The sequence below is a fragment of the Gavialis gangeticus genome, unplaced genomic scaffold (assembly GCF_001723915.1).
Source record: "Gavialis gangeticus isolate Ggan-Ray unplaced genomic scaffold, GavGan_comp1, whole genome shotgun sequence".
NCBI lineage: Eukaryota > Metazoa > Chordata > Crocodylia > Gavialidae > Gavialis > Gavialis gangeticus.
Genome location: NW_017729025.1, coordinates 74,141,222 through 74,165,037, shown reverse-complemented (window position 1 = coordinate 74,165,037; position 23,816 = coordinate 74,141,222). Strand labels below are relative to the sequence as shown.

General features: G+C 40.0%; 1 protein-coding gene across 3 annotated transcripts in view; it reads right to left on the bottom strand.

Moving 5' to 3' along the window:
• Nucleotides 1-23,816, bottom strand: part of CUNH15orf41 (chromosome unknown C15orf41 homolog) — a 346,277-nt gene that overhangs the window by 232,882 nt on the left and 89,579 nt on the right. For 2 of the 3 annotated variants that reach the window (XM_019518946.1, XM_019518947.1), the window contains exons 6-8: nucleotides 19,560-19,639; nucleotides 19,171-19,220; nucleotides 15,724-15,791 (exon numbers count right to left, since the gene is read on the bottom strand). In XM_019518946.1, the coding sequence (XP_019374491.1) occupies nucleotides 15,724-15,791; nucleotides 19,171-19,220; nucleotides 19,560-19,639 (198 nt within the window). Of the gene's footprint in view, nucleotides 1-15,723; nucleotides 15,792-19,170; nucleotides 19,221-19,559; nucleotides 19,640-23,064; nucleotides 23,071-23,816 lie in introns of all 3 variants that reach the window. The other variant, XM_019518948.1, reaches the window with a different exon arrangement.

Genomic DNA, 23,816 nt, shown 5'->3' with positions numbered 1-23,816 from the left:
AAAATTGTGGAAAAATCAACAAAAATGCTTGACTAAAGAAAAGCCTTCAGTATTTTCTAAATGTTGTCCTTGAGTTCCAATGCCATTACATTGGTATTTCTAAAATACCTCTTCTCCATTATATTTTGGAGTGACCAGGTCATTCAATTCCAAACACGACTTTCTGTCTTCACCCAACCTCAACTAACGGCACAACCAACTAACAAGAAGGCGCTGTGGTCTCTTAACATCTACTGGGCTGTTGACATTGTCATGCATCCCTTTCCCCTTTCTGCATCACCTTTGATTAAAATTAATGGTCCATTCCCACTGTTGGGTAGCTTATTTCCAATCCATTTATCAGCCTAAGACAGTGGTTTCATGGCCAATGTTCAGAACTCTGTTTTAGAACACTTTGTGCATATCCTGAAAGGTCATAATTTTGAGTTTAAATAGCATTTTAATGACAGATTTTAAGGATTTAAATTTAGATTTTAAGCATGTTTTTTATTTTTGTATATATTAAATAAATTAAATGCTTAATTCAGATCAATTTATTTCCACACACACAAAAAATAAGTCTGAGATAAATTTTTCAGATGCTGATCTTGCACTTACAGTAAAACTTCATTAATTTGCTTTAATAACTATGGAATGTTGCATATTAGTAGAAAAGTGAATATTCAACAGAAAAAGAAGAGGCAAGTTTTTGTCATTTATCCTGTTTACAACTGCAGTTTATTTTTAATTGTTTAGAATATTACTTCATAATGTGCCAATATATTTTAAACTGCAGTATGCTTTAAATATTAGTCTTTGTAGTAATGGAACTTCCCTATAGCACTATGTCAGTTATTGACCCCTGTTAAGAGTTGGAGAGTAGTAGCTTTTTTTAACCCATATTATACAAGATATGGGTGAAAAGCGTCCAGATTAAGATGGCACTATTTTATTGTGATTCCTTAAAATATCATTTTGACCCATAAGTACTGAAGATACATTAATATTGTGAACTTCAGCCTAACAGTTATGAAGGCAGGCTGGCCTGAGGATGTAGAAAAGGAAATGCTCTCATAACCACCCCCTCAGGTTTGCAGAGCTAAAAGCTACTGGTAGCCATTTGAAATCCTCAATAGCAATCCTGAATAGTTTGGGCAGTGGGTATTCATTGGTTAAGGGCTTTTAATAAAATTGTGGCCTCCACATTTAATCATGCATGCAGTCTCATTCTTACTGAGAAAAATCAAAATCAGATGCTTAAACAAAAAACAACTTTTCTTTTGTGCCCCCTGTTTCAGGTCAGTCCCAGAAGGGAAGGATGCATCAAGGAAGTGAACCAGCAATCCCGATGCTGGTGTCACCAAGAAGGCTTCTGATTCCTTGACCATGGCATGCACTTCAGGGAAAGAGAACTCCTGGGAAGGAGTTCCACCTCACAAGGAAGGTAAGTCCCTGTTTGTGGCCAGGCTGGCCAATTTTCTGGACAGGGCTTTCAACTAAGATTGCTGTGGGACGGGGATACACAAATTCAAACACGTTCAGGGACCAACATATAAGTAAGCCCTGTAGATAGGGACCCTGGGAGAGCCACTTCTGTGGGAGTGGAGGGAATAGTTCTCCATCATTGAGACAGGAAGACGAGGGCTTCAGTAGGAGGACTCAGCTGCCTATATACTAACACCAGGAGCATGGGGAACAAGCAGGAGGAGCTAGCCATCCTACTCTCCAGTATGCATTATGATCTAGTAGGGATTATGGAGACCTGGTGGGACACCTCACACAATTGGAGTGTAGCTATAGAGGGCTACACCCTGCATAGAAGGGACCAGGTGGGAGAGAAAGGTGGAGGCACTGCTGTCTATGTGAAAGAGCAGTACACCTCCTTGGAGGCTGACATCAGCTCCAAAAATGGACAGCTTGAAACCCTCTGGGTCAAGTTGCGTGGAGGGGAGGGGGCAAGAGAGACCCAACTGTAGGTGTATACTACAGACCACCGAACCAGGGGGAGGAACTCGATCTGGAGTTCACCCCAGAATTGACTGAGGCTGTCACGGGTGATTTTAATTATCCAGACATCTCCTGGGAGGAACTCTTGGCCAAGTTGGATCGGTCGTGATCCTTCCTGACCTGTGTCAAGGAGCTCTTCCTGACTCAGGAGGTGCATGGGCCAACCAGAGGTGACGCTCTGCTAGACATGGTCCTTGCCAAAGTGGATGACCTGGTGACTGACTTAAATATAGAGGGAAGTCTGGGCAACAGCAACCATGAAGCCATCATGTTCACTGTCCAGCATAACACAGACAAATTGGATAGCAGGATTGAAGTCTTGGACTTCAAAAATGCAAATTTCAACAAGCTTAGGTCATTAGTAGGGCAAGTGCCGCGGGACTAGGGACTGAAGACAAAAGGTATGCATGAAGAGCGGTTGTTTCTTAAGGACACAATCTTTGAAGCACAAAGGAAGTTCATTTCAATGAGGAGTAAAGGTAACAGAAGTGCTGGGAAGCCCTCTTGGCTAAAACGGGAAATCACGGCCCTCTTAAGAAAGAAGAAAGAGGCCCACATTTGAAGGGAACAGGTAAGACAGGCTAAAGCAGCGACTGAACTAAGATTAGTAACAGGAATCGAGGACAACAAGAAGTCCTTCTTTAGGTACATAGGGAACAGGAGGAAAACAAATAGGAATGTGGGACCATTGCCCAGCAACTCAGGAAAGCTGGTTACTGGCATCCAGGAGAAAGCTGAACTCTTGACTGACTACTTGGTCTCAGTCTTTCACTGGACCAAGGGGAAAACTATGTCAGGTAGAGTCAAGGATAAGCATGGTAGGAATAATCACCTTCCTACTATTGCTGTAGAATTGGTGTATGACCAATTAATAAAATTAGACATACACAAGTCAGCGGGACTGGATGATTTCCATCCAAGAGTGCTGAACGAGCTGGCCAAAGTCATTGCAGAACCCCTGGCAAAACTCTTCCACAACTCGTGGCACTCTGGAGAAGTCCCTGAGGACTGGAACAAGAGCAGTGTTGCGCCCATCCACAAGAAGGGCAGGAGGGAGGACCCGGTAACTATAGGTCAATCAGCCTAACTTCCATCGTAGGAAAAATCCTAGAAAATTAATTAAGGAGTCTATCTGAAATAAACTTGCAGAAGATAAGATTCTGAATGACAGCCAGCATAGCTTTGTCACAGGCAGGTCTTGCCTTACCAACCTCATCTCTTTCTATGACCAGGTAACTCACCACCAGGACACGAGAGAGTAGGTTGACATTGTATACCTAGACTTTCAAAAGGCCTTTGATTTAGTATCCCACGATGTCCTTGCGAGAAAATTGGATGATTGTGGGCTTAACTCCAAGACAATCAGGTGGGTGAGAAACCGGCTACAGGATACAACCCAGAGAGTCATAATGACCAGATCTGTGTCATCCTGGAAAGAAGTGGACAGCAGGTGCCCTGGCGAGAAGTGCGTGGGCAGGGGTTGATGCTCGGTCCACTACTTTTCAATACCTTCATTAATGATTTGGTTGTTGGGGTGGCAAAGTTCACGGATGACACCAAGTTATGGGGAAGCATGGTCATACTTGAAGATAGGTTATGGTTACAGGCAGACCTAGACAGGCCGGCAAGTTGGGTGGATCAGAATCTGATGAAGTTCAATGTCGAGAACTGTAAAGTGCTCCACCTCAGGATGAGCAACACCCCAACACACCTACAGGCTTGGTGGCACCAAACTGACTAGCACCATGAATGAAAGGGGCCTGGGGGTAATATTAGAGCACAGTATGAATATGAGCTGGCAGTGCGATGCTATAGCCAGTAGGGCAAATAATACTCTTGCATGCATCAATCGATGCATCTCCAGCAAAACCAAGGAGGTGATTCTTCTGCTCTACTGAGCACTGGTGAGACCGCAGCTGGAGTACTGTGTCTAGTTCTGGGCACCACACTTTAACAAGGATGTGGACAAGCTTGAGAAAGTCCAAATAAGAGCCACCCATATGATAAGAGTCTTGAAAGACAAGCCATAGGAGGAAAGGCTGAGGGATCTGGGATTCTTCAGTCTGAGGAAAAGAAGGCTGAGAGAGGACCTGGTAACAGCTGACCACTACACAAGGGGAGTACATCAAGGACTTGGTGAGCAATTGTTCACCAGGGCACCTGAGGGGAAAAACAGTAGTAATGGGCACAAACTCCTGGAAGATCAATTCAGGCTCAATATTAGCAAAAACTTCTTCACAGTCAGGGCGTACAGACCATGGAATAAGCTCCCTCCAGAGATGGTGCAATCACCTACCCTGGAAATCTTCAAGAGGAGACTAGACAGTCACTTTGCTGGGATCACCTGATCCCCAGCTATCTTTCCTGTTTGGTGCAGGGGGGCTGGACCCAACGGTCCCTTCCGGCCTTACAATCTATGAATCTATGAACAATAAAAACATCCCTTTAAAGATCTGATTCAAGAACAACTGTATACTTAAGGCACCCACTGATACCAGCTCAACTGAGCACAGCACAAAGTATAGGACAAGTTTTCTGGACTAAAGTGAGGGACACTGAAGTGGGGAGCCAAATGCGGTTAATATTTTTGAAAAAAGCAAGTCTTGACCTGCTGCTACATCTCCTCAACAACTATTTTTTCTTTTCCTGACCCATATCTTCCTAGCCACCCAGTCCTTTATCTTAAGCCATGTAGCAACAGGGGAAGCCAAACATAGGAGAAGATTAAATCAGAGGTCAGGAGCAATTTACAAATTACCTGCACTGTACTTCAGCAGAGGACTTTCACTGGTGATTGGAACCCTTAATCTATACTTCTGCTCAGTATGAGGGGGAGCCCTTCCAGTGCTCACTATGGACTTGAGCCTTGGAATATAGATTTGAGATAACCTCAGTAAGTAGAATGGCAAATGAATTACTTTAAATGGGTGGAACGTCCATTGTAAGAGGAGGTGAAAGGAAAACGAAGCATGCATAATGAATTTTTTGGCTCATTTCTTGTAGTTTAATAACTTTAAAGGCAAGTATCCTAGGTCAGTGAATTCCTGAGGCAAGTGTTTCTGAGCACTACAGACTTCATGGATAGGGACAGAACTTATGCACAAACCATGATTGGAAACTGGTTCAAATCTGTAATCCAACAAAAGTTCATTGTACATGAACTGCTTTCAAAACGGCCAAAACCAGTTTAAGATAAGCCTGGATGTAGTATCAAGACTTAACTGATTTAGGTTAAATCAGTTTACTGAATTTCTGTCCCTCATCCCCTCCATATTCAAGTTAACTCACAGTCCTCCAGCATCACAGGATACTTTGCACCTCCCCTGCAAATCTCTTCTCACCAGGCAAGTGGGCTAGGCTTGGCCCAAGCTGTCTGCTCTGGCTGAGCAGGGAGGCATGCTTTAGAGCCCCTGGCTTCTGACCTGGGTCAGCATTCTGCATTCCAGAATCAAAAGTGAATGTCTGTTCACTTGCTTATTGGTTCAATCTATGCATCTCAGACTAACCTATGAAGACTGAATTGATGCAGCCTCAGGCTTTTTGACTGTCTGTACTTAGCCTATTTACCCAACTTACTTATAGGTATTAATACATATTCAGACACAGAACTTGGCCACAGAAACATTAGCTTCAACTTCGGATTTTCACATTTTTTGTATCACGTAAGATATAACAAAGTTTTGACTACAAAACACAAACAGTAAAGACCCCTTTTTTGGGTATTTTATAATTCTGAATGTAACTGCAGTGCTGAAAAATAAGACAGACATTAGTTTAGTCTAGTAAATATACACACTCTCACAAGGTATTCAAAGAAGAAGTAGAGCTTTTTGGATGACAGGAGTTTACAATTCCTGGTACTGACCTCTGTAGAGTTTTGACTAAACTGCCAGGATCCTAAATATTAGCATTATTAGTGGCTTTCATTAATCCTTTCATTAATACAATACTTTTTGAAATTGCTTGTTAGTTAAAAAATATATATAGAGAGAGATTGAACCAACAACAGCACAAAACTAAGTCATGAGGTTAGAAAAATGTTTTTGTATACTGTAAGGAATGTTCAAGCTACTCTGCTCATAATATTCCTTGAGTGTGGATGAAATTGGGTAGGCTGGAAGGTATAATTCTGATTCTGTAGGAAATTCCATAATGGTAAAATAAATTCCTTCCACATCAGGCATTTTCAACCAGGTACCCCAGGTTGAAAGGCTCCAGGGGGTACGCGGCAGCAGTGTGGAGAAGCTGCCAGCACTTCTGGTTTTGCTGCTGTATGCTGTGCAGGGGACTCCCCACCATTGACCGGCCGCCAGGAGACTCCCCGTTTCTTGACTTGCCGCCAACCAAAAAATGTTGAAAATCCCTGTCCTACATCATAAATGTAATCTTCAAGTGGAAATTAAAAAAAAATGTTCTGAAAAAGTAAAAATAAAATTTCACTCTGTCTTTTCATAATATGAATGATAAGACTCTTTGATGCTCTGAGACACAAAATCCCTGCTTCCAGGCTCCTTACCATGTCATCAAGAACCTAGTAGTTCTCGAAGAAGTAGCTTAAAATGATACTCTCAGGTCTTCCAGGTTATTCTATACAGCATAAGGCAGGACTTTAAACTAGCCCAGTGAATGGTAGTTCAGGACCACCTTAATTTCTGACCTCTGACACAAAATCTAGAACTATGAGATTTGGGCAGGCACACAAATGCAGTCTTTTCTCTAACTCAGTTTCAGTTGGAATAGCCCACTGAGGACTTCTTGGTTCTAATTTGCAAACTAGACTCAAATCTCTATTTAACAAAGTCTGCTGGGACTGTAGCTTTTGTGGAGACTGTCAATGAGTTCATTTTTTGAAAAGTAATATGCCATAGTATCTCAAAGCAATCTAGATTAATACTGGAGTACTGAGACCAAATGTCTTTACTGATTCTGACAGCGTTCTATGCTCTTTTTCAGGCAGTATGGTAGATTTGATTATAGGTTCTAGTATGGGTTGGCAAAGTTGTTCTTCAGAGGTTCTAATGTTCCATTATTATTTGTCATATCATAATGCCTAAGAGCTCTAGTCATGGCCCAGGACTCCTCTGGGCTAGCTGCTATATGAACACAGAGATCTGCAACACTAGTGCAGAATGTTTAATCATTTGCCACAAAAGCTCACTCAGGTCTATTCTGCCACCTTCTCATTCATGGGTGTACATGAAAAAAGTTTGGGGAAATGGTGAGGCAGACTTGGTTGCAATGCTTTTAAAAAACAATTTTGGTTACTAAGTCAAGGAAAGCTGTTGAGGCCCAATAACTTTCCCAGTTTTAGATACCCAGTCTTGGGTGAACCAGAACTCAGGAGACTGATATAATGATGGTCATTCAACGTAGGAAACATGAAGATATGATAAACACTAGATCAAGGTCATTAGCAAAAGAAAAATGCCCATTATTTGTTACATAAATTCAGAAATTGTCTTCTGTTGGTTCTTTGGCTACTTCCAGGGCCTCAAAAAGCTAGGGTGGTACTTTTTCACTCTTGTGCCTTGCAACCACTTTTTGGGTCTGTGGTTTTGTTACTTTGACAGCATATGACTAGAAACCTTTTACATCAAGATGAACTCATAGACCACTGGAAATTTCAGTTAGGGCAGAGTTTACCCACTGGGTTTTTCACAGAAAAGAGGTGCTCCTTAGTATTCCAGCCTGAGGGAAGTTTAAGATTACTGAGAACAGGTTACATTGAAGACAACAGGCTAGATTTTCTCACCAACTCTAAGCATCAATTAAACAGATAAGTTACAGCAATGTATACATTAGAATATAAGGAATATTAAGACCCCTGTGATACCAGAGGATCAGTATAATGATATTATACTCCCTTACTTCTGCCTGTATCTTCTCCCAGTATAACCAAGGTTGGTCACAGAGGCATATGTCTTGCTCACATCTTACAAGTTGGGAAATTTTCTGCACATCTTATGTAGCAAGAAATTAGTTTTATTGTGCCCCAAGTTTTAAAAGGAAGGAAACTGGTGATAGGGCAGTTTAAGTCTGGAACCTAACACACAGTCTAAGGACAGGATGCAAAATCTGTATATTTTCTAAGGGTTTTCCTAAGGACTTGGAAATAGTGTTAAGAGGAATGAAAAAAGAAAGATGTTAATCTGGGTGCTCTTAGCACCCTGATCTTTTTAGATACTGATGAAACACTAAAATCACATGCTGAGAAGTTTAGGCACAATTACTGAAAGAAACAAGTACCACATCTTAATCTTTAATTAAGCATGACTAAATGGAATACTTCAATACACTTAGAATTAACTCCCTTATTTATAATTTTATGCAATGATGAATTAAACCCAACTTATATTTGCCAAAAATTTGGATTTGACGGTACAAATTTCTTAGCGCCTTTTTATCTGTAAAGAGGAAGTCAATGCCTCTCCTAAGTCATGATTCATTAAAAATTAACTCTGATTTGTGTAGTGCAAAAGCTTGCACAAGGCCACAGAAATGGCGATTATTTGAGTTGAAGGATCCTTTAGTGAGCTATCTAGTCTATCCCCTTGCATTGTGGCAGGATTGATTTCATTAATCCCTCTACCATCCTTGATAGATGAGTCTAGCCTTGAATTTTTCAGAGAAGGCGATTCCACAGTCTTCCCTAGCAGCCTGTTCCCATCCTTACTGTTCCTAGAACTGCACAATTTTTCTACCATTTAACTTAATCTTTCCAACTGCAGCTGAAGGCTGCTACCAATAATACTTATTCACTAATGTTTATTCACTTTTATTCTGTAGTAGGAATAACTAGTTCGACTGTCATGGATCCCCCACAGGGAATTTTCTGGTCTCACTGAGTACCCCTTGAGGCCAGCCCAGGAATGGCTTTTGGGGCGGGGGCGGGGGGGAGGGAGCCAATGGCTTCTTCTAATTTTAAGATCACAACCTTTCAGTCTCTGACCTTCCCAGGTTACCTGTGGCTTTGCCTCAGAAAGCTCCCAAGGGAGGAACTTTACCTCTTGGATAGGGAGAAGTACACCCTGATGTTTCCAAGTAACAAAAAAACAGACAGATCCTTTCAAATAAAAAATTTTTACTAGGACAAGGGCCATGTATCCAGAGGTTCTCTGTTCCCTCCAAAGGGTGAAGCAGTTTTTATGCCCCAATCAACCGAGCACACCAAAGTTGCTCAGATGTTTGCTCACTTCAGACTCTTCACCCTTTCCAGACCCACAGCCCCCTTATCATGCCATTCTGCCCACTGTGATGATTATTTCAGTCTGCTTCCCCTGATGCTTCTGAGGCTCCTCTTCTAAAGGATGAGTACCAAAGCCCCTCTAAAGCATCAACATAGTTATTCAATTTTCTGTTAATGTTGGAGCTCCAACTTGTCTTGTCCTTCACATAGACAGCTCTGGGACTTAGCAGGGACTCTATTAACCCTTCTTTCCTCATGTACAAACTAGTCAGGGAAACTGGCATTTTTAATGAGAATGTAATTTATGAGAAATTACATAAATATTACAGTAAAATTATAATCCATCATATCAGTATTTTCTAAATACCTTTGTTAAATTATAACTGTTCTCATCCCTTTTTGTAATCTACGCTGAAAAGTTTCAGTACTCTTAATTCTCTTTCTAGATAATATTAGCGAATATTTCCTGACTTCTCATTCTTTTAGGATTATTTTGTTTTTACTTTAAGCACCTAACTGACATGGATGTAGCTGTATAACTATAGTCTTGGGCATTTTTGTTGTGTGCACATGGCTAATGAGAATGCTCAGTAGGACTGCACTATGGCCAAGCAGGTATGCAGAAAAACAGGGTTGCCTAGGTATGTGCATAAGGGCAGGTAAGACCTGAAATTTAGTTGTAGAAACACCATGACTAGCAGATCTTAGATGCTAACCAGATTCAGAAAAGGGACTGGGCAAATTTTTGGAGGAAAAATGCATCAGAAGCTATGAAAGGTAGGGGTACAGACTCTGAATCAGAACTTCCTGGACCTTAAATGGTGGAGGCTGCAAGTGGGAGAGGAACAGTGGAAAAAACTCTTCCTTTTAGCATCCACTCTCTGCCACTGTGTTGCACAGGATACTGGGCAAGAAGGACACATGTTCTGATCCAGTAAAAGGCAGCTCTTATGTTCTTATAGCTAGAGGAAGAGCATGGCTTCCCATATTTTAGTCCAACAGCCTAGTGGTTAGGGTACATACCCAAATTCTAGGCTTCTCTCACTCAGAGGGGATTTGGACATAGAGCTCCTGCTTCCCAACTAAGTGTCTTAACCACCAGACTATATGTTAGGCATTTTCTAGACCCTTCTGCATCCCAATTTTGAGGCTGTTCTTGACAGAAGAGAGAGATGGGAACTAGACAACAAAATGACATCCCATGAAGAAAATGTAGGCTGTCATGGCTCAGGAAGTAGAAACAACTGACCAAGAATACAGAATGGAGACTGACTGCATAGAGGGAAACACTGGCAAGAAGGACTGACTGTTTCAGTGGATCACAAATATATCATGACTCAGCAATCTGATGCAGTCATTAAAAAAGGCAATTTTGGGCTGCATTATCAGAATTATAACTGCAAGATATAACAGCATCACTCTATGTGACCTCAACTTAAGTACTGTATGGGGAAACTGGAGACAGAGTGATAATAAGGGGGGTGGAATGTAAGTTCTATTAGAAGAGTTTGAGAGAGCTAGGTATGTTTGGTTTGATGAAAAGGAGATTAAGGTTAAGTACACACATTCAGATTATCTGGGAGAATTGTCCTGGGTTTATTTTCCTTGGAGAAAAAACATACATGGAGATGCCTATATAGATTGATGAGGAGCACAGAAATCTTGCAGTGCTCATTCTGTGGAGCCAGGGGGATCAGTGTGCTCTGCAGGCTCCCTTAGTTTGCCTGGAAAAAGATGACAGTATTGCACAGGGCAGCCCTGATTGGCTGACCTAGACTGCTCTTGTTCAGCCTGTCTCTACCTACGTACAGCACAATGTGCAGGTTGAGAAGGGGTTGTGTTCTGCTCCCTCCTCATCTGGAGCAGTAAAGTCCAGACCAAGTGACATACTGTCTCCCTTGGAAGGGGATAGGGGGGAGAGGCTGAAAGCACAGCATCCTGGTATGCTGCAAGACTATGCTGCAGCTTCTCTCAGGAAGGAAACTGTACAGACTGTCACTCTCCCAGAAACAATTTTAAATTGGTTGTTTCTGGTTTATTTTTCTCCCAGAGTGACCATTTTTGCCCTGGGAGAAAAATCCTGAACATTTGTATACTCGTAGCTTCTACTAGGAGAGCAACTCTTCCAGTAGAAACTGAATATTGGAACATGACATTCCAGTACATGGCCCAAAGGGGAACATGACAGCAGGCTTCAAATATTTTAAAGGTTACTATAAAAAAGATGGAGAATAACTGCTCTTATTTGCCCGGAGAGCAGGACACCAAGCACTGGATTCAAATTGAAGCAGAGGATTTAGAATAAATCTCAGGAAAAAAATGTCAGAACAGAAACATAATGGAACAAGCTATCCAATGGACTTATATTCTTCAATGGAGGGTTTGAAGAAGAGGCTGGGTAGGTATTTGGGGTAATGTAAAAATAATGCATCCTGCACCTGTGCAGGCAGTTGGATTGTAACACCTTTAAGGTCCTTTTAAACTTTCTGATTCTTTATATGAGGAAGGTGATAGGCAGAATGAAGCTAAATTCAAGTGTGCTTTGCATCTGAATGTAACACAAGATAAAGATCTTGATTTTGTTAGCAGATGGTTCTCAGCTGATTTTAAAGGCCAGAAGTGTTTTGCAAATAAATCAGATGTGATGCAGACCAAGCAGAACAACATGCATACTGGGTGCATCTGGCCAGTTGTTGGTAACTATGACTTGCTGGAAAAGGAAGATCAAGGAAGAAACTGGCAGCTGTATGCCATATTCAGATCAGTGACCAGTAGACAGTGTGGAAGAGATGAAGATGGACTTCTAGACTTTATGTGGAAGTAAGAAAAGATAAATAGGAAGATTAAGATAAGTTTCAAGTGTATATACAATAAAGAAGCAGCCTGTCTTCCTCATAGCAGATTTGTGGATAGTGGAAATGAGTATTTGTGATAGGGGATGTGCTTGGGGCCGGGTCTCACGCTGGCCCACCCACCTGTCTCTATGGGGCAGTCCGCCCAGTCTTGCTTACCACAACTTTGCTGTTCCCATAACCTGGTGGAAAATGCAGGAGACTGCCCATTACATGCCCTGATGCCAGTGGGCGCTATTTGCAGCTCCAAACCATCCTACACTGCAGCCCATTCCTTGCAGATGGCATCCACAAGATACTCACACCCCACACCATGACTGGTGCTCCAGGGTCTCACAGGGACTCTAACACCCCCCCCTGGAGCAGCAGGTCATTGTGCTCTTTACAGGTCTTACTTTTGACCCACACTCAGCCTCCTAGTGGTGGAAGACTTCCTGGTGTCAGGACTCGCCCCTCACGCTCTGGCTGAGCCTCCCCACCCACTTCTTGGCCTCTGGCCCAAACTACTCCTTCGGCCTCTCTCTGGCCCACACTGCTCCCATGGCCTCTCTCTGGCCCACCCCTGGGGTTCCTACTATGCCCTCTCTAGGGCCTCTGCACCATGCCCCTCCCTGGGGTCCTCTCATCATCTTCACAACTGAGTCCTTCTCCTGGGGGTTGGCCCATGTGCTGCCCTTCAGGAGGTCCCACAGCCCTACTCAGCACACCCCCTTGGGTTGCTCTTTAGGCTGACCCTCAGCCCTACTCAACCCTCTTCCAGGCCCTCACTACCACCCCCTCTCTGGGATTACACATCTATCCCCTCCTTTGGGACTCTAGGCTTCTCTCCCCTGTGGAGGCTCAGGTGGCCATAGCTGTGTCTGGCCCCCTTGTACCCAGTGTTGTTGGGGCTTGGGGTTAAGGCACCCTGACCCACCTTTCACCAGGGTGGTAACTGGCCTGGCATTTCCTGGGGACTCCTGCACCACCAGGAGCCCCACCAGGCCACCCATCCCTGGCAGGGTGGAGTTTTAGATCATTCCCAGAACCAAGAGCCTTCTAGCCATCCCCATAAGCTCTTGCCCTTACCTCCTAGATGTTTTGTACAGCCTTTCAGCCAGGCGATGTTTCTGCCTAGCTGCCAGCAGCAAACTGCTGTTTATATACGCAGCCAGTGTTTTAAAATGACTGCCACAATCAAGCACCTGCTGGCTGCTTCACTCAGCCCTTAAAGTGGCAGGCACTACAAGTGCACTGCCACAGTATTTTTTCTAAATTGTATTTGAAAAGCAAGGGAGATGACTCCCTCTAGGACAACAGTGTCAAGCTCACCCTATTCCCTTTGCCAGATCTACACCACAGAGCTCCTCATGTTCTGTGTCTGGGGAAGGAGCGATGCCAGGGCCAGTGGCAGAGGCAGTGGGTCAAGCAGTGGCAGGCCAACTGGTAACACAACTTGCAGTCATGCCTTCCCACCCCGTCCCCAACAGCTGCAGCTCTGGATTCAGCAGTGTGCTCCACCCTCAAATTTCCTAGACCATCAGTAGCCCTGAGGGCCATAGAGAATGGCTCCACGGGCAAGATCCAGTCTCAGGGCCGTATGTTTGGCTCCACAGGCTCTAGCTGTAGGATTACAGTTGGTGAGATATATGGCACAGTAAAAGTTGCTGTTAGTTTTAGCCTCAGTAGAAATTTCTAGATTCTCTAGTCTTATTTTGAACACTTCTGTTTATAGAGAAAATTTTTTCAATGTTAACTATTCTCAGTGAAATGTAGCAGAAACAGATTTTTTGTGTGAGGATGATTTACAACCTGCTTATTTACAGTGGACTGCCGAAGTAAGGACAAGCTGCAGTGGATTGCTGCAGCTTTTACTTTGATAGGTGTAGCTTCTCCACTCAGCTGGAGTTCATCAGTAGTCCCACACACCTAACACAAGGAGTGCCATTTGAAATAAAAGCTACAGAAAACAACTGGAGCACATCTGCATTATGTGCAGCTGTTTATTGTGGCTATAAGCCCTCAGTGGTTCACCTGATGGTTTTCAAATCTTGATCTCTACAAGTGGGTAGGGTCAGGCAAGGAATCTGACCCTATGAAGAATCCAGGTTCTCTGTATTTTGTCTCTCATTCTTTAATCAGAAAGCAGAAGCTGCAGTAGAGGATCATGAAAGAGAGACAGGAGCCCTCAGCACAGAGCAGGGAGGACTCAGGCACTGCAGAAGGGATTAGGAACCCATAGAGATGGCCAGGTTGAAAGCAAGAGACCGTTACTCTTAAAGGTTGCCAACCCCTGATTTAGTGGATTAGCCGTGGGGTTAGGAAACATGATGTATTTTCTAGCTCTGGTTTCCAATACGGATTTACTGTGTGACCATGGACATATTACAGAATGTTATTTTTAAGCTTGAGGGATGTCAAAACTCAGGAAGGCTTATAATCAAAGGGTTTTTTGTTTTTTTTTTTTAACTGTAACATATGAGCAACTGCATAGTAGCTGGAGTGAGGCTATGACAAAGCCTTAGTTATTTCATTTACTAAATACGCATTAATACAACATCTAGAAAACACCAAGAAACTATGCATTGTTTTATTTTTATTTTTCTGACAAGAGTAAATTATACAGTTCATCAATTTAAAATGTGTAACTCCTATTCTGAACTAACTACTGCCTGCCGTTATCCTTCAGTTCTATATTTTTGTATCATAATATTTATTGATTTTGGTTCAGTTTTTTTAATTTTGTAAGATCATGTTCTATTTTAATTATATCTTCTCAACTGTCTCCGATTTCCTATTCTACTATGTTCTATTCAGTTCCTTCATCCACTAAGATTGCTATCCTACAACAGAAAAAAAATTGGCATGATTAGCTTTGGAGAAATACATATTATTTGGTATCCATCATCCTATTTTCTGTTCATTTTTGTGGATATATGGTATTATTTGCTTCAGACAGGCTGTTGGTGACAGACAAAACTAACATGTTATGTGACTCTTCAACACCAGAAATTTCTACTACCACCTTTTACTATAGGCAAATGTTGTATGCGTCTTATTTCAATATCATCTCACCACATAATTTCCTATTCCTAAAATTTCTATCTTAACTTATAATAAATTATTTTAAAGGTTCATACATTGCATTTAATAATGATTAATATATTCTGCTTAACTTGTTTTAAAAGAGAGAGAAAAAAACTAGTATCATGGTAACATCTTCTAGAATAAATCCTTAAAATAACTTTAAAAATAGAGAATGGGGCAAGATTCAGTGCATTAGCTAAAAAATATCACGAAAAACTGCATATGTAGCTAAACATGTGAACTCTTCTAGCAGTTTTTTTAAAACATAAAGCATTTTGAAGCTAATATTTCTTATGCTTTCTTCTAAATCTCATAAGGGCAAGATTATGGCTAATATCTCATGACACCAAAAGTAATACTGCAGCAGATATTAAAGCATTTTTTTTCAGCTACTTATTCTATAAAATATTAATTGCAAATCTGTGCATGTGCTGTATATATAGGGTATTAGGTAACTGAGTTCCTCCTCAGTTCTAAATCAATAAAAGATAACATGTACAGCATCAATCATTTTTTACTCTTCCTTTACTACATAATACAATGTGGGCAGAAGCTTCTTTTTTCTTAAGTAAACAGTCACTGAGATCTTTGAAGCTAAGGTATCATAGGTTAGATTCTACAATAGAGTCTTACCTAGGAAAGAGAGATTTTTCTTCAGAAGCATTTCTCGTAGCAAGACTTCATGTTCATGTCCAATAGCACTGATGGTTTTCAGTTAAGAAAGGAAAGGTGTTTGAAATATAGCGAAGTTCAGAACAGTATTACAGTTAGAATAATTCACACTAAAACATACTAGCCTATATATCTGTTGAATGATCAATGATTTAGGTGCACAGGTTGAGACCTCTCAAAGGGGTCTGATTTTGAAAGGGGAATGGGTTAGTATTTTCCATAATCAGTCCACTTTATGATATGTGAAGTTGGGTACCCCAAAGTCAAGGCCATTAGTTATTTCTTAAAAATGATGCTGGTCTCTGAAACAGAACAAATATAAAACAGACTTGGAAATGAGAAAATGCAGATATAATGAACAAGTTTTCTCAGTATCCTCAGAAGCTGTAATTCCTTACTACATTTTTAAAGAAAAGAATGAAAAACTGTCCGAGAAAAATACATTCCTATTAAGCTAGAAATGGATTTATTGAATTACAGGCTGGTTCTGGGCACCATATTTAGGCAAAGTTCCCACTGAATTCAATGATTTTTTTCTCCAAGTACAAAGAACTTGGATTTTGTTCTTTACTCCCTAAAATAGTTCATTCTTTTAAGATACGTACTGAAGCCAACTGATGCATCTCACTATAACAAAAGGGCCTTTTAATTGATTTGGTTACATAAACAACAGTATACTGGATAGGACAAAATTAAGTATTTTAGTGTAGTATCCGCAATCTTGCCACTCCACTGACAATGTGTGATCAAAATTTGTCATTATTACTAATATATGCAATGCATAAAACTGGATAACCCCAATTTCTCTGCCCAGAGGTGCACTGCTAGTACTTCCACATTCTTCTTGACTGGAAGCTTCTATAAAAGGAGAATCTGTAACTGAAATTTTAAAACAATTCCAAATTCTGTTTAGGATATCTTATACTGACATAACTTTCAGAAAGCCTTACCATTATAATCAGTTACACTATTTTTTTACCAGCTTTTACTGTTAAATTGCAAGAAAAGTAATCATAAATAATCACTTTATACATATATACATCATTTTCTCTATCAATTGAAATCATGTACTACCTTAAACCATACTGGCAATGACAGAGCCAAAAAAGGAAAATGAATGATGGCAAAAATATAGGACAAATACTGCAAACAGAATTTATAATGCACCATAAGCAGAAACACTTAGACTTAGTTTATAATAATACCTATTATTGATGTATGGCAGTGACCATGGGGCAAAACTTGTAAATAACCTCACAAGCCATTTTCCAACTCGTGCAATCCAGCAGCCTAGTTTCCCGTAAGCATCTGAACTATTACTGAAAAATAGCCTCCTGGCATTTACAAAGAGGTTGACTTCATACTTTAGTCCATGCATATATAATTAGATAGTTATATTTAAAATCAATATGCAATCCTTCAGAAGACATTATGCTTTTAAAACCTTAACTTTAAATTGATTTTTAACTATTTTATGTGCTTTAAAATTAACATCTAATTCAGCAACATGTACTCACAGATAATGCATTCACACAGCTAAATATCACTGTACTTTCCTGTAACAACCAGGGTTGACTAATTTTTCATTAGTCCTAATAACACCATATTTTGTTATGTAGGCTTATTTGAAAAAAGGGATGGAACTTTCTAGGTTGTAAAAAAATGTACTTTTTTTTAGCAATTTACTATAGGTAAAGATACTTAAAATAATGCATTTATTCGCATATAAACACCAGAAGAGTACATCCAGATTTGTTACAAGAACACAAAACTCATATACCACCACATTTTGGCTATTACAGCTTTGGATAAAACAGCTATGACCATATCAAATTAATAAACTTGTGTGTCATTGTATTTCTTGTAATAGTCACAGTGAATCTGCAAATCACATAATTAAAACATATATTTGAAATCTTGTCCTGCTCCAATTAAAGTTAGAGAGAACAGGACTGAATCCTTACTAAATAATACACATAGTAAACCTGAATATGATGCAATAAAAACTGCCTCTTTTCCTAACAGCTACATACACCATGACTGTAAAATGTGCTGGAAGAGACCTGTCTCCTGCAGGAAGTAACAGTAGTCAGTGGTTTCCCATGCAAAACTTGCAGGAACTGTTGCCAACCCCCTGACCTACTCTCACATGGTAAAATTCACAGCCTTTCCTAAATTTGGCAGAATTTCCGCTGAAAACTGTGTGGCTAAGAGGAAGATAACCTATTCTTAAACCTGCAGACCTGGTGCCAGGCTCCAATTTTGTGGTTGGTCCTTCCAGGTTCATGTGACCAATATTAGTGTGGCTACTATCCAAACACAAGCCCAGTACTCAGTATTTTATGGGTCCCCTTTCTGCTACTGATACTAAGGTGCTGAGGTTCCTTTGAACTCTGTTCTAGGGATGTGAAAGGTTAAACAATTAATCATTTAACCGATAAGTGCAGTGTTAACTGGTTAGCTTACTGGTTATGGTTTAGCTGGGGGTGGGTGCAGTCTGGCAGGGAAGGGGAGAAAGGAAGCTGCATGGGGGCCAGGAAGAAGGAACGGAGGAGCAAAGATGAGGGGAGGAGGACTGGGGAGGGGAGAGGGGGACTAGTACACATAGCCTAAGAAGAAAACAGTGAGCAGCCCGACTCATCAGTTAAGCAATTAGCTGATCATTCACAGGTGCTCCCTCCCTCCCAGCACAGGGCTTTACATGGGTCCATGTTATCTGGCTGGGCTTGCCTCCTCCCCGACAAACCCTCTGTCAAAGGGCCCCGGGAGCCAGAAGCAGCTCCCAGCAGCAGCCGTGTCCAAGCCGCTGGGTTATTGGTTAATCCTTTAACCAATATAATTAGAGGAGGTTAAACAAATATTTTTTTTAACAAAAATGATACTACATCCCTACTCTGTTCACTCTGGAATGCTCTCTAATGTCTCATTAAAAATAGTTCCCCTTTATCCTTATTTCCCAGCTTCCTTTAAGAAGAGGAGACAGAGCTGCACAGGTATGGCAGATACAGCTTTTAAAACTTTAATCGATCAGTACTTAAACTGAACTTTGAAAAATCCAAATAAAATGTCAAATTAGTTAACAATATTGTAATATTACAGTGTCAATAAAACTCAATGGCTTTATTTAAGGAAAGATGTGCATTTCATCTAATAAATACAAAGAGGTTTCAACTAGGCATATGGATGTACAGCTACTAAACTGACAACTTTCCTTGGCCTATCTGATTTTAGTTAAAACAGTATAAGAGAAAGGTCTGAAGTGACCCTCTAGTTGATTGAATATAAAATAAAGGAGTATGAAATGTGTTTTGTGAAGCAGAACTTTATGTCAGGTTAAAGCTAGACACATCTCCTCCACAGAGTCTAAGCTCGTCAATTGTGCACCTAAAATTTTATGGGAAAGGATACTGTTTGATGCAGTCCACCAGTGGTCCATAACAACAGTCATTCACAGTACACTGCAGACAAATAAGAGAAGTAGTATACTGATAGGCAACTACAAAACTATTATAGTTAAACAGTATCTTAAAAACAGTAATTACTTTTCCTCAAAAAGGCTATCGAAGGCTGTTCAGATTTAATCACAGAAAACAAAAATTGCATGCTTTTTATTCACTATAAAAGCAAGCTATTAAAAAGTGAAATGCTCTCCTCACAAATATTGCATTGCCATTTATGGTGCACCCTGACCTCAGTGATAGTTTATGATGACAGTAATTAAATGAGGTTTAAAATCCTTTACTCTGCTAGGCAGATAACAGCATTGCCACTGAAAAAAAGATGGCTGTGATTAATACCTGATAGACCTGATTTGCTAGAACTCCATCTGGAATCTGAGAAGGGTCCCGTAGCATACTGTTTATAAGAGTCTTGGATGCTATGGAATAAAAAAAAAAATAGTTAGGAGTAAACATATCACTAGCCAGCTCTCAAAAAGTGAAAAACACTTTTATAAAAGCAAAGGATTGTCTAAATAACCAGCTGCAGTACACTGCCATATACCATATTTTCTAGTTATTCACCTATTCCTATATGAACTTACTCTGATAATTTCAGAAACAAAGGTACGTTACAAACAGGGAGCCAGAACTGAGCCTCCGTTATACTTGTACAACCTCAGTGAGCAAGATGAGCCTCCATGCCAGTGGTTTTCAACCTGTGGTCTGAGGACCCCCTATGTCCAAGATAACTGTGATGAATCAAAAGTATGTGAATACCTACACTTACAATTCAAAGGGGTCCACACTTCCATTTGAAGTTTCCAAGAGGGTCCACACCTCCACTGAAAAATGTGTAGGGATCCGCAAATAAAAAAAAGGTTGAAAACTACTGAACTATGTTTAGGAAACATTCCTATATAAACTACTGAGTTTTTAAAAGATTAAAGGAGGTACATGGAATCTTAGTTGGGGTTAAATATATTTAAAGTCCTTGGTCTGAACAATTTCAGTAGGAGATAAGAACTTTAAGATTCCCCTTTGACAGTTTTCAAATTAGTAATTTATTTGGTTAACACCAGTCCAGTAGCTCAACTGTAAAAGTTGGCTGGAGAATGTAAACGCAGTGTACTGCACTATTTTCAAACACAAAGATATATTTTCTAATTGTTTATTAATACTAAATAAATAAAACCTCTTAATCTCAGTTGTTTAAAATTATAATGTAGAAAAAAATCATTTTGCTGAACAAATGGGATTTTTAAAGGCCATTATAAGAAAATACTTATTTTTTCTTATTTTCACTTTTAAATACAGTCTCTGTAAAAGTCCAATAGCCTGTTGCCTCTGTTGAACTTTACTCAGGGCACTTTAAAATTAAAATTAACTACTAATAAGTGAATTTTTTTGTTCTAGAATGGGAATTAAAAAAGCCTGTCTTTACTTTGGCTTCTTAGAAGGATAACAAAATTTACAAACTTACAAACTTTTGCCACTAGAACAATTTCTAAGGAGGCCAGTAGTATATCTAAGCAAGTAGACTTTTAAATGTAGACGAAGACCAATATTATTGAGATTTCCAACTCCCTCAGAAATTTTTTGCCAGATATTATTTTTGTCCCAGTAAAACATCAGATAAAGTGGGACAGCTACCTGCAGCCGTATGTTCAGGATTTTTGTCTCACTAAATGGCCAATATGGCTTCAAAACTGTGGATCTGCAACAAAAAAGATGATGTTTAAAAGAGCATCATCTTTGTTGCAGGAAGGTTTTTAACAAGTTGGCAGATATCCAACAAGTCCATCAATATCCCATAGCTCAATTTTCTCCCTCTGTCTCCTTCCCCTCCAAAAGGCGTGTTTCTGGAACCAGGGAGCAGATCCCAATTGCACCAAATTGCAGACACAGGTGACAAGCAGCAAGCCAGTCAGCTGATCCATGCTCCCAGCCTTGGGAGCACATTGGTGTCCAGGGTTTCAATAAGCCACCAAGGTGCTGATCACCTGACTGCCACTCCCAGTCTCAGGGGTGTACCAGAGTCTTTGGCTCTGATGTACATCTGAGGCTGGATCTGGCAGCTGATTAGGACTTCCAGGCTTAGAAGCACATTGGACCCCCTCAACTCTGAGTCATGCTTTAGGCTGGGAGTCCCAATCAGCTCCCATTCCCACCTTCTAATGTGTCCCAAAGGCTGGAGTGAAGATAAGCCTGGCCACATGTTCAATTTAAGGTGTTAAGGGAATCAGCCACAAAGTTATGACACACATTTTTTGTAATAACTTTGTGGCTTATTCTTTCTTTTACTATGCTGTTAATTGTGTTAACATGTGGCCAGGTTACTACTTAAGATGTGATGAACTGGTTAATCACGTCTTAAGTGTAATGTCTGCCAGAAGCCTCAGGATAAATACCACTACCTTCTTCCCAGCATTGGCTCTTTAATTTTAAAAGACTGATTGTACACCCCTGAAGTTAATGACTGTTGCAGATTATAAACTATGACAATGGGAATTGTAATCTCTAATGGGATCTCTAAGTGTTGCAGTAATGCAAACAACATATAACTAATAATGTACTTAAGTAATAATGAAATGTTTGCACTGTCAAATCTCTTCTTAGACTAAAAGGACAGACAGAATTTTTTGATCTCTAATGTTCAGTCAAAAACAATCCCTTAAAATAAACATAACATTTTTTCTGTATTTACAAAGTTATGTATCCATTATGTAAATTGATATAAAAATAATTATAAAATGGATTAAAGGGTCTCTAATAGGGTTATAAAATGAACACACTTTTTTGCAGAAATACAGTAGTAAGGAAAATGATACTAACTAACCATGATGGCCAATGTTTGTCCAAGTGTTCATGATTTTACATAAAACTCAATCAATAAATTATAAAATGCCATTGGTCATGTATCTTTCAGCACTAGCATATCCTGTCAATAAGAATGTTTTATAGGTCATATATGCAGAAAGTATTCTTTCCAAAATAACAAAGGGGACCAAATAGATCCCATCCGTATAATAAGTTTTATAACAATCTAACCTCAACCTACAGCAATCTAACCACACTGATCTGAGTTCGAGGCATCTCTCTGTGTTCCATTAAGATTAGCAACAAAGGCTTTTAATGGAATTCAAACACATTATATATTAGACTTTACATAAACAAGCCACATAAGGAAAAAGTTTTGCCAGTGAGTTCATATGCACATTTGTAGTTTACCTCAGCTATCTGAGATATCTGGTATCGTGAATTCCAGAATGAATTACCTGAATTAATTTTATAACGTTTTTCTGTCTCTCAACTTCTTTCCCACTTATTTAAGAAAGAACACTGAACAGTACTTGAGAGCTGTGAGCATTCAAGATTTGAGTGAAATTAAATATTATATTTCAAGAACTCTGTTTTTGCATATTGCCATAGAATTTGAAGGGACAAAACCCATGAAGCTTGGACTATATTTGTATAATTTGGAGTAAAGGCATGAAAATACGTAAGTCAGAAGATTTGAATACATTCTTAGTCATGTGGTAACATTTACCACAATGCAAAACTGGAATTATTTAGAATGGAACAGGTTGCACCCAGGGGGGAATTGATTAAAATGCAAGAATTTGAAGGGTATACAAGAACAAATTCTCCTTTCTTAGATTCATAAAACAAAAGCAAATAAATGGCTTATACAAACTGAAAGTATTGGTTAATAAATTAAGAACAAATAAAAGTAAATGAATGTGGTACATAATAGAATTCACCAGTGCAAGAGGCCACTGAGTCAAATATTATGGCTGGAATTATGAATGGGTCAACTTATTTTATGACTAGCAGCTGCATTTGTAGTTGCATGATAAGATACAGATACCTAGGTTCTACTTCAGTTGATGGGTCACTATAGAGAAATGGAAGACTTCACTTTCATCCCATGTACTGAACAACTGGCAAGGTTTGTTTATTTATTTATTTGGTTCTCTCAGTTGGTTAGCTTGGAAGGTAATATACTGTTCAAACTAATTTTAGCAACACTTTCTCAATAATCATAACCCTGACTGCTCTGATGATGAAGAGCTTATTTGTAAAGTTTGTTTTGTTTCTTCCTAAATATTTGTGAACTCTCCAAAACAAAAATGCACACTGACAGTAAAATGAAATATGCTTTTTAAAAAAATAACAAAAATAAAATTAGATGCAAAGTTTCACTATATTAAAATACACTCAGTGGGATAGAATAGAAATGAACGGGTGACTCATGCCTCCTGAGTCTGGGGGGGCACCAGATTACTGATGGGGGAGGATGGGGTCCCCCCCAGTGGCCGATAGCCAACCGCGGGAGGGGGGTGCCCCCCAGTGATGGATTGCCAAGCTAGCAGTGAAACCAGAAGTGCACTTCCAGTTTCATGGCTGGCATTTCCAGCGAGTGCACATGCACTTGCATGCATTCCCTATGTGTCGCCAATGGAAATGACCAACTTTTGCCAAACTTACCAAGGAAAAACTAGGCCAACAAACCGGAAGTGAAAAAAATCTATTCTACTAAATAGTTACCAGAACTCTATTAAATTAAAAATAATTTTTACAGTAAGATGCAACTTGCTTACAGTTAGTACTTCA